Here is a 12,352-nt window from a genome sequence, read left to right as displayed (position 1 = left end):
GGGGTTTTCTCTTTATAATTTCATTTCCCTTTCATATATCATGCTGAAACTTGTGTAGCTTCTTTGTCGGTCACTCTAGATCATACTGCAATTTTGATCCATTTCGACCTTTTTTCCAGGAGTTTTGCCCCTTTATTTGGAAATAATTATTATATGGAGGGTACATAATTTGTCCACCCTACTCCTCCCACAGTTTTCAAGTGAGAGCCTTCTTATTTTGTGGAGTGTTTGTATGGGTATTGAAGATGTGCATGTGGGATGGATTTTGATTTTCTACAATTTTTGAGAAAATTACAGGTTGTTAAACTTGGTCTATTTGGAAATTAATATTCTATGGAGGGTACATAATTTGTTCGCCCTACTCCTCCCCCAGTTTTCATGTGAGGACCTTCTTATTTTGTGGAGTGTTTGTGTGGGTATTGAAGATGTGCATGTGGGATGGATTTTGATTTTCTACAATTTTTGAGAAAATTACAGGTTGTTAAACTTGGTCTATTTGGAAATTAATATTCTGTGGAGGGTACATAATTTGTCCGCCCAACTCCTCCCACAGTTTTCAAGTGAGGACCATCTTATTTTGTGGAGTGTTTGTATGGGCATTGAAGATGTGCATCTGGGGAAGGATTTTAATTTTCTTCCATTTTTGAAAAAACAAGAGGTACTGTGAGCAATGCTCACTAAGAATACCCCCCGCTTACCCCAATCTCCCAAAGGGTGTTGGTAATAGGTATAAACTACCTCTTTTCTGAGTGTAAAAAACAAATGGCATGACAAACCGAACCATATTGCTACTTCGATGTCCAGTGCGCGTGACCTTTGACCTTTTGACCCCAAAATGGATAGGGAACATCTTCATCCCATGGGTAGTCCATATGTATGATATGGTGACTGTAGGTGGAAAGGATAACGCTTTAGAGCCCAGAAACCATATTGCTACTTCGATGTCCAGTGTGCGTGACCTTTGACCTTTTGACCCCAAAATGGATAGGGAACATCTTCATCCCATGGGTAGTCCATATGTATGATATGGTGACTGTAGGTGGAAAGGATAACGCTTTAGAGCCCAGAAACCATATTGCTACTTCGATGTCCAGTGTGCTTGACCTTTGACCTTTTGACCCAAAAATCGATAGGGAACATCTTCATCCCATGGGTAGTTCATATGTATGATATGGTGACTGTAGGTGGAAAGGATAACGCTTTAAAACCCGGAAACCATATTGCTACTTCGATGTCCAGTGCACTTGACCTTTTGACCCCAAAATCGATAGGGAACATCTTCATCCCATGGGTAGTCCATATATATGATATGGTGACAGTAGGTGGAAAGGATAATGCTTTAGAGCCCGGAAACCATTGCGTCTACAGACGGACGGACAGACAGACGGACAACCCGATTCTAGTATACCCCCCCCCCCCCCCACACACACACACACACACACACAACTTGTTGCGGGGGGTATATTTACAGGTTGTTGAACTTGGTCCATTTTGAGGAAATCTAGATTTTTAAGATAAGACCCTTTGTTCATATGAAAGTTTGTCACAGCCTCATGATGGCTGATAATACCTGAGTCAAAGTTATACAAATTATAGCACAAGAAAAACACCCTATGTAAGCATTTCATGGGCGTATTATGTACCGTTTGCGGTACTCTTGTTGACCAGTTTTCCTCTGATTTCTGAGGAATTCAGTCACATAAAGTTTACTGTCTTGGCGACATATTTTCTAGCTCTTTTCCAAAGTTATTACTGTAATGGATTATTACACTGATTCTGTGAACTTTCAAGATTTCTGGATAGGTCATGCTTAACATCTTTCTGCTATAGACAATAGTATATACCAAGCTCCTGTCAGCTTAGTATATTCTGTTAAGCTACAACTCCAATATCAATAATGGGGAAAGTAGTCCTGGAGAATTGACACTGAACCGAGTTTGATTCTATACAATCTAATTTATACCTGTTATAATTATTGGGGGGGGGGGGTGTTAGACTTCTAAATCACAATTATGTCTCCCCTCTTAAAGATGTAGATGTCGGGACAGAAGGATCTATTTTCCTAAAAGTTATAGTGGATTTGAGGGTTGGAGAGTGTAAAATACTTTGTGAACACTTTTCCTGTTTTTTATTGGAGTTCATAATGTCTTTGTTCCTGCTTATATATGCTTTCTTCTCTATACCAAGAGCACTTCCAATTTGGGGAGACATTTGTTTTTCATAAAAACAATCTCTAGGTAAAATTAAGATGGAATCATATTTCATACAAAAAACGGGGATTTTATGAAAATGTAGTTCCTTAGAAATCAACCTATTTCAAAAACTAAAACCTGGATCCAGTTGCACAAAAGTTAGTTAACTTTAATTGACAGTTAAATTGCCATTAACTTGAGCATTTATATAGTGTTAACTTGAAGTTAATTGTCAGTTAAACTTAACTAACTTATCTTGAAATTAGGTCAAGCAAAGTACCCAAATGATTACTGGCTGTATACATCTAATAATTAAGTCGGACGCAACACCAAAATAATGCCTTCCATGCTTTATCCCTGCAACACAGTGAGTAAAAGCCTTCTCACTCCTCCAGGAAATGAAGGTCAGATGCCGCACTGGAACATGAATACTTATCCTTCATTACATCACCTCTGGAAGTTTGAATCGCATAGAAGCTACCCTGTACCATATTGATTCATTATTATATCAGGATTTGGTGGTCAAGCAAGATCGCTAATTTATGGTTGCGCTAAAAATATGAAATTCTCTATATTCATTATCATATTAGATAGAAAAATGGAAGAAGCATCACATGATTACAAATGGTGTGTAATAGGAAGGGCGAAAATTCAATATGAATCAGACTGGGATTCAAACCCGGGTCCCCTGAATCTCTAGTCAGGTGCTCTACCAACTGAGCTATCCTCCCTCCTTCAGTGTCTTCACACTTTAAAGACATCAACCCAGGATCTTTATCCCCTGGCAGTCATTTTCATCTGTCAGCCCAGGGGTTATTCTATGGCACCATATGTAACAGCTAGGGAGAAAATGCAACAGACCAGATCAAGATTTGAACCCGTGCCCCCTGAATCATGAGTCAGAAGCTGTAGCAACTGAGCTATCTGGAATCCGTCCGACCACCACATTTTGAATATGCTAAAATAAGCACAGCACATGGACAGGACTCCAGCAGCCTATGTACAAGTTTACCGGTAATTAAAATTGTACTTTATAAAGAAGCTTTCACTCATTCTCAAGAATATATTGTGGTGGTCAACGAGTTTTGATCGCTGGTGCCAAATAACTCAGTTGTTAGAATACCTGACCGAGATTCAGGGGGACTGCATGTGAATCCTGGTCTGCACGGTCCGTTGCATTTTCTCCCTTCCTGTTACAATATCATAAACTTGACTTAGTCATCTGGGTTCCCTGGGGAACATAGGGCCGCAACCACACTCTTCCAACGTACACGGTTCTGGGCGATCCTCTTTAGCTCAGCCATATAAGCTCTGCCAAGGAGGACTCTTCCTGAACCAAGTTGTTTTCAGATATTGTTGCGGTTTCTGTAACAAGCTTGTTTCTAGGGAATCAGGTTGTTGGCCTAATTCAAACCTCCAACCTAGAGGACCAGCGGATTTTTAGTTGAGGTTCCATTTCTCTAGATCAGTTACCAGCCAAGATCTACCCGGTTTGATGTCAGAGTTGTCTCTCCTAGATAGCCTTACTGGGCTATTGACTCCCATCTGGCCAGCAATTTTGTTCGGGTTTACTCCTTTGCCTTTTCACATCCAAGTAATACCTATAAGGCAGCAGGTTGCTATTTACCCATAGCTGGGGACTAGGATTGCAGGCATCAGGACACATCCACACACCAGTGGGCATGTATACCGTGCATTTAGGGACCTAGTCTCCTCCAAGACCTTGTGGTTCTGCTTGGGACCCAATTTCCATCTGCTACCTCGAGGAGTAATCCCATATCTGGGCCACAAAGTTCTAACTGTTGAGAGGCTATACCTGGCAGGGAAGACTTACACATATTCCGCTTCCTTTTCACAGCAAGTTGTTAGCCGGGGATGGAGCTGAAAGCGAGAGAGATAAGCAAAGGCGTGTCCAACAACACACACACTGTATGCATCACACAGCCATTATAGCAGACCATTATCATAAACACCTCACGCTATTTTCCAGTTGGAAATTATTCCCTTTCATTTGAACAAAATTGAATCCTGACAATGTCTCAACACCTACTGTAGTACTAAGTTTGGCTAAAATTAGCCCAGTGGTTCTTATTAAAGAAGAAAAAACTGTGAAAAGTGCCCGACAGACACTAAAAAACTGAAGAAAATTGGTCAGAAAAGCAAGTCTAAATGAAACTCGATTTTCAGGGTCTTGGAGAAATTCATGTTTTTTATTAAATTATCAATAAATATCCAACACAAATGTGTAAAATTCATTTAACTAAATCTGCAAATAGATTCACTCTTGTTGGATTTTAAGGACATGTACCACCAATGGAAAAATCAAACAGACATTGAAACATCACTTTTTTAGGATTAGAAATTTTTTATATTCTAGAATCATATAATGTTAGATATAGCTATAAAGTTATCATATCAACCCTTGTTAATGACAGATAACTATTGACATATTGTAACAGGAAAGGGATCAGGGCCCCTGAATCTCTCTAGTCAAGTGCTCTCCCGACTGAGCTATTTAGTCACCAGCGATTGAACCCATCTGATCACTAAAATATATATATATATAAAAGGTAACTACAATCTGTATTACCATGGTAAAGTCAAAGACGAGAAAATTTATGGAGAGTTGTAAATGAAACCATAAAAAATACATTGTTTCTTAAATATTTATACTTTGAAAATTTTAGGGGAGCCCCTCCCCTTTCTGGAATTCTCCTATGCCAAGATGTGTATCAAAATGAATTGCACGGCTCATCAGTAAAAATTCTGATACACAATGATACTGTGAAATAATAAATATGGAAGATTCGATACAAAAGTGTTAGTACCTCTTTAATTTTTTTGGTGACCATCTAGTACTAAGTAAAGCACCCGACTAGAGACTTGGGGGCCTCGGGTTCGAAACCAAGTCTCTTCCATTGCATTTTTTCTCTGCTACAATGTCTTCAGGGTCAAGAGTTATCTGCCCTTTACAATGGTTGATATTATGGCTTTCATGAAATATCATACCTTTATTTGATATTATATATTAGTCTAAGTAATACCTAATTACATAGGACTATGCTATTTAAACAAAAAAACTACAGAGATCATTCAACAAAAATAAATAATATAAAAGTTAAAACAATATCCATTTTCTGATATGAATTTTTATTTCCTCAAATGGAATGACACAACTAATTGGTATAAAAAACATAGGATATTGGCAATACAACCATTAATTAATTGCTTGTAAAAGATAATCATACACTATATTACATTATGCATATTTGTTAAACCATTCAGCAATACAAGGAAGAGGCCTATAATCCACGAAGCTCACCCGAATAAGCCGGACTCCAAATCAAGGTGCGAGTCACTGTTACAATAAACTTCCGACTTCACAAATATGCTTCTATCAATTCCTCTTCCAACGTTTTTTTTCTCATTTTCCTACTCCTGTTTTTGCTCTCGTCTAGTCTGATTAAAATCATATCTTTTGATCCACTCACTTAGATCACTCAGTGACGAGGAGCGGATCAAAGGGTCTAACATTAAATAGATTTCCTACCAAAACACTGAATCTGAATCTACACAGGAACCATCTTTCCATTTTTTGGCTCAATGACTGACCCCACTTAATTTTTTAGCATAATATTTCCTTTTTCATGAAGAAATATCCTCCATTTCAGATATCTTAGGAGAAATTGGCTTAATGTTTCTCTAGCAGCGAGACAGACAGACAAATGTCAATCCATGAAATCACTTTCATAAATCACCCATCATAAAGACAGTTTTCGGGAGCAAAATTCTATTAGAATATAAGTATCACAGCAAAATTTTTTCTCCATCAAAGTATTTCCTAGTTTCAGATTTACAAGAAGTCATGGAGATGTCTACAACAAGAATCAGATACAGGGACGATAACAGAAGCTAATTAATGACGTCAGATCTAATTAGAGTAAGATTGGACATTTAGTCTTACGCAACATTTATATAGTCAAACACATAAATTTACATTCCCTGCAGTTTTAAAACAAATGGACATAACAAATTACTTTTATATGATAAATCAAAATTCTCGATCCTCAGCACTTTGCTGTTGACATGTTTTACTAACTACTGTAGTCTCCATTCATCAATGTCTGCATGACCATCTCCCACAACAAACTTAACAGTTCTACTCTAGCAATTTTAATTCATTTAAATATGATTTTACAACGACTTGATTTTAAACAGCATTAAAAAATTAACCATTACATCAATGGTATGTGATTAAAATGCCCAATACACAGCAGTATCTTTTTATCTTTGCATGATGGTAGAGGAAGACACACAAGAAAATCTATGACAATAAAATTACTACCATAAAGCATCACTACCACGAACACTTTCGTTGTACGAAGGGGGAGGGGGCTCACTACTCAATGCTGGGCGATGTGCCCCGGGGCCCACAGACTGATACCCCTGTGCTGACCCTCCTCCTGACTGTCCCCACCCCGGGGCAGACTGCGTGGGTGAACTCTGATATCCAGCAAATCCTGGTGCACTGGGAACAATTGGGTTAAGGGCATATGGCAAACTTTGACCCCCGTTGCCAGGTTGATAGGGGTCGTCTCCTGGGAGAGTGTGGGAAGACATTAGAACTTGGGTGTTTGCGTCTGTAATGACTGAGGTCGGGTAGTTCTGTCCTTTGCTCGCTCCAGAAGCAGGGTGAGACTCAGAAGACACTTCCATTCCCACACAACCCCCACACTGAATCAGGGCAAGAATGATCACCATGACAACCACTGCTGACACTGTTATAGAGATCACGTTCACTGGAGTCCATTCGTCAGAGTCTGAAACGTATCACAAGAAATGCTTTTCATTGGATCGTATATATTTATATATCTTAAATAAATTATGTCTTAATGTATTCTACTGCCTTGTACTATAATATTGATTTCCATTGGATCCTTTGTATGGATGCACCTAATCATGTGAGATCGTTGCCTCGTTCTGTAACAAGCTGGGAGATATATCCTTCCCTCTAGGATACATTTATTCTATAGATACATCTTATCATGTGAGATCATTGCCTCGTTCTGTAACAAGCTGGGAGATATATCCTTCCCTCTAGGATACATTTATTCTATAGATACATCTTATCATGTGAGATCGTTGCCTCATTCTGTAACAAGCTGGGAGATATATCCTTCCCTCTAGGATACATTTATTCTATAGATACATCTTATCATGTGAGATCGTTGCCTTGTTCTGTAACAAGCTGGGAGATATATCCTTCCCTCTAGGATACATTTATTCTATAGATACATCTTATCATGTGAGATCGTTGCCTCGTTCTGTAACAAGCTGGGCGATATATCCTTCCCTCTAGGATACATTTATTCTATATGATACTAGTTCATATTAACATGGACATCTAGTTTTATTAGGTCACTATAAATCTATCCACTGACTTTTCCTTTTTTTTAATGCCCTTATAAATTAATTTGTCCTTTTTAAGACTCTGAATAGATTTAAACATATTCAAAGTATGAATTAAGAGATCTTAAAGATGCCACTCATTACCAAATATAACTTTAATTAGATATACCAGGTACCGTTTAACAGATTTGTTTTCTGTATATCTCAAGTTTTGCAAATATTCTTCAACACACTGTAACATGTAAAATAATTTAATTCATGTGTTCCTATTTTTGTGATTGCAACATAATGTAACTTACACATTTTCCAAATTGTTTATATCCATATATACTTCTAATATATACTTCTAATTCAATGCGATTATTTCTTACAAAATCTTGTAAAATCAACTTAATGACTAATGGGCAACAGAGTACATCGGTTTCCATCTTACGTACTATTTATTTACTAATTTATTCATAAATTTTAAAATATTGGAAATACTTCGTAACAATGCTAGGCAAATATTTTTCCTGAAATGCTCGCAAAGAAAGTGCAAATTGGATTACCACCAAAAAAAAGTTACATGACGAGAGTTTTTAGAGTCCCAGTTCATTGATCAATGAAATTAACTATTAGCTAGGTACATATTTAAAGGGGAATAAGCTGTGAAAGTGATGGCAACCCTTTCCCCCCAAAAAAAACTCTCAATGGCATGGGAATACATATATCAATGATTAAAACATTTAGTTTGTACAAAAACAAGAGAACCCTAATAAATCTGTGTTAGATAATTACTATAGTGTAAAGAAAGATATAAAGACAATAAATTATTTAATCCCCAAAATTACAAATTCATGTGCTTGTTTTGAAGGTCAAAGTGTTTGAAATAATCAAATACTGGGTAATTTTCATTGAATTAAATTTTTGGTGACAAAATGACAGCTAATGCCCCATTAAATAACATGTACTAAGTACAATTGCTGATTTTTACCTGTTTCACGAGCAGACACGAGGGGGAAGAGACCCAGCAGTAGGTAAGTAATGCCCAGTACAATGATCCTCCTCATCATCAATATTCCGTCTCCTGAATCTACCTAAGTGACATCTATCAAGAAATAAAGAACAATCAAACCTTGTTATCTGAAGATTCGAGATATTGAGGTTAACATACATAGAGCATGGATAGAGAAAATGTAATTGGGACTTCTATCTCACTTTGACATATCCATGATATAGGAAATATTGATGTTCAAGATACTGAAGTTAAACTGTATATAAACTGTTCTTAACTTTGTTATAAATAGTTAAAAATAATATTTATAATATACTGACTTAGACCATTTTGTGACTAGTTGATGTGTAATGGTTTCGGCTAAACAAACCGTGGATATTGGCCTGGCCCGGTAGGTCAGTGACTAGTAATACAGGGGTTTTGGATTTGATTACCGGTCAAGCCAAACAATGGATATTACACTGGATAGCTCAGTGGTTAGAACACCAGCTGACTAGTGATATATATAGGGTCTCGGGTCTGATTCCCAGTCCAATCAAACCATGGACATTGGCCTAGATAGCTCAGTAGTCAGAATACTAGTAATGTAGGGGTCACTGGTTCGATTCATTGATGTTCTCCTTCCTATTATTTGGGGTAATGTTTTTCCATTGAATTATCAAGTAAAAATTTGTGAGCACCAGACTAGTAATACAGAGGTCCCGCTTCAGACATAAATTTTATCCTTTGATGAATAACTTGCATAGTGGTAGATCACTATTGACACAATCGATCCTGGAAAATTCAAATTTTAATCCACATTACACCTAAATATATAATTCACTTCACCCAACCCCTGCCCTTATCACCCATTCCTGATAAATGTAATGCTTGGTTTTCAAATGGAAAATAAGCTAGTAAATACAAATATATTAATAATGTAAAATATAGATCTAAGAATGTAAAATGGGAAAACGACTCGGCAGTTTTATCTGGTTTACAATGTAAACAACCACTGAGCTTCGCGAGCGTATTTAACAATATTACAGACCCTGTCGACTCCTAATTTGGCCTATTTAAAGATGTACATCTTCTGGAGTTTAATTATCTATTTACAACATACATTTAGTAATGTTAAAAAATTGAGAGAGAGAGAGAGAGAGAGAGAGAGAGAGAGAGAGAGAGAGAGAGAGAGATACCTTCAATACACTGTTAGATCAATACTCCAGGTTATGAGGCAAAGTTTAATTTACAACTACATTGCTAAACAAAATATGATATTAAGCAATCGCGACTGTCGGATTAAGAGACGAAGATTGATTTACATTTACACACATTAAGCAATCCACTGAAAACGAAAATGCGCAGCGACTTGCTTCCTGTTTACCACCGCATCTAGGGGAAATCACTCTAAAATTCCGCGAAATATTTATGTTCATTTCGCAACATCTGTATATAATTATCATAGAGATGTTACAACTGTGACACTTTACTGATTTACTGAACGATACATGTATGTTTGAGAATTTGAAACCCGAAAATATGTAGACAGAAATACAAGTACTTGTATGACTGCTAAACGTTATTCATTTGAACTCCATATTGTACATGTAGAATACTGTTTTCATATTCAACATATATATTTAATTATACCTCTACCTACAGGCGCGTAGCCGCCTATACGCAAGTACGCAACTGCGTACATATCATTTGCTAGAGAAATATCATTAACTTTACATTATATAGTTACGATTTATAATTTAATCAACATCATAATGCTATTTAATCAAATTTTAATAAAGTCCATTTTGAATTTCAAATCATCAACATCATGTCAAATATCACATTATGATTAATAATATAATGTACATCATATAAGTACATGAGGTAGACAGAAGAAGATATTCATTGTTATAAGTAAATTTTACCATATATATTATATACCAGTCGATAACAACGAAAACAAGGATAAAAAGAAATGTAAAGTCAGTCCATGTACACACGGTGAGTTGGCATTATAAAACACTTTTGAAATTAATTTTGTGAATTCTTTTTGGTTTAGAAATTGATAAGAAACCCTGTTTCGATGCACAAAAAATTTTTGCCTCCTGGGCCCCCACCGGGGGTTTACCCTGGACCCATTGGGGACCTTAAGGCGGCCCCACACCCCTTGCCATACTTTGCGTACACTTCATTTTCTTTCTGGCTACGCGCCTGACCTATGTACATGTATACTGTTTTCATATTTAACATATATGTTTATTTTATACCCCTACCTATGTTGAATAGTGTTGGTCTCGTTATTGAGCATAATCACCTCTAGATTTTGGATAAATTTCTTTAAATTTTCAAAATAAGTATGTGTTAACATTTGTATAATATATGAAAATATTCAATATTTAAAACATGATCTATTATATTGTTTATTCACCAATCAAGGACCCTCGGGGGCACGTAGAGATTAACAATTTAAGCAATTAATTATAACAATGAAAATAAATAACAATCATTCAGAAGTACTAATACTGTCAGAGTCCACCCTTCTGCACTGCACACATATATTAATTATATATGAAATACTGATTGCCGACAAGATTTGAATTAACAAAATGAAATATACAATAAAATATCCAAACTGCTTCACACATCTAAGGGCAGTGCCAGTTTCAGAGACAGCGAATAATGATAGTGTTGTGTGAATACATATAAAATTGTAATAAAATCAGTATAATTATAGTTTAGTAAGTACAGTATGCAAGTATAAAACACATGTACATGCAGGATCCAGTTGTTCTGAATGTTTTATGCCTAAAGCAGGGAGGTTAGAATAGAATAATTATATAAATGAAAACAATTGTACAAAGTGTTAAAGAAAGTATGAATTGTTTAACTTTATATATACCCATGCACAATGATATCAATAACTTATTGTGGATTTTAATTTCTAGTAATGCAGGTTTTAATGATTTATCAGAGTTCAAGGAGACAGTTGCGGATTTAGTGAAAGCATTTGCAATTATAGTCTTACGTACACAACTGCTTAATGCAGAGTCCACAGAAACAAATGACATGTAAATGTAACTACTATACGTACTACAATTACTACTACTACTATCACTACTACTACTACTACTACTACTACTACTACTGCTACTACTGCTACTACTACTATCACTACTACTACTACTATCACTACTACTACTACTACTACTTGTACAACTGACATGTACGAGAAACAAACTGACGCAAGATTCAAAGAACAGCCGCAAATAATTTGTTCCATTTCACCGACCGCATAAAATGTTAATTTCGCATAAGAATAAATATCAAGCGCCATATCTTACCCTCCAGGACCATGGTTAGCATTAATTGGAATCTGCATTACCTGATGATGCTTATATATTAAAAAAACAAAAACATTACTAATCATGACCTTGTTGGCCTTGAGAAGACGATTTCCCCATATATTACCATGTAAAACCTTGATCCCCTATTGAAGCCTCATTGTACACCCTGGGATCAAGATTTGAACAAACCTGAATCTGTACTACCGGAAGATGCTTCGATATTTTGAAATACGACTAATCACAGCACCGTTGCTCTAGAGAAACAGTTTTCTTATAAGTCTTCAAATATAAAACTTTGTTCCTCAGTTGTGAACCCACCATATCCCAGAGGCTATCATTTGAACAATGTTAATTCATACTATATGAGGATGCTTGCCATTCTGGCAAAGATCTACTAATATAAACCTTGGCGTATAATGTAAAACGCGACG

At 36.4% G+C, this 12,352-nt stretch overlaps 1 protein-coding gene across 2 annotated transcripts; it reads right to left on the bottom strand.

Annotated features, from left to right (window-relative positions):
* Positions 1 to 5,317: 5,317 nt before the first annotated feature.
* On the bottom strand, positions 5,318 to 9,989 carry LOC125655630 (uncharacterized). Of its 2 annotated transcripts, none has more exons than XM_048885992.2 (3): positions 9,774 to 9,989; positions 8,575 to 8,688; positions 5,318 to 7,012 (listed from the first exon to the last, which is right to left on the bottom strand). In XM_048885992.2, exons 2-3 carry the CDS (start codon positions 8,651 to 8,653, stop codon positions 6,534 to 6,536), a joined length of 558 nt encoding a protein of 185 aa, XP_048741949.2. In that variant the 5' UTR covers positions 8,654 to 8,688; positions 9,774 to 9,989; the 3' UTR covers positions 5,318 to 6,533. The 2 variants fall into 2 exon arrangements, with proteins under 2 accessions (XP_048741949.2, XP_048741950.2); XM_048885993.2 differs by having other exon boundaries at positions 9,900 to 9,989.
* Positions 9,990 to 12,352: the final 2,363 nt, after the last annotated feature.

This window comes from Ostrea edulis, chromosome 7 (assembly GCF_947568905.1).
Source record: "Ostrea edulis chromosome 7, xbOstEdul1.1, whole genome shotgun sequence".
Taxonomy (NCBI): domain Eukaryota; kingdom Metazoa; phylum Mollusca; class Bivalvia; order Ostreida; family Ostreidae; genus Ostrea; species Ostrea edulis.
The sequence above is the reverse complement of the archived record's forward strand: the minus strand, read 5'-3'. Positions and strand labels throughout refer to the sequence as shown.

What these genes read in the sequence shown, in the direction of transcription:
- LOC125655630 (XM_048885992.2), bottom strand. Translation starts at nt 8,653, where the DNA reads ATGATGAGGAGGATCATTGTACTGGGCATTACTTACCTACTGCTGGGT. An exon ending in CGTGTCTGCTCGTGAAACAG is followed by an intron (nt 7,013 to 8,574) that starts GTAAAAATCAGC and finishes GATACGTTTCAG; the next exon opens with ACTCTGACGAATGGACTCCA.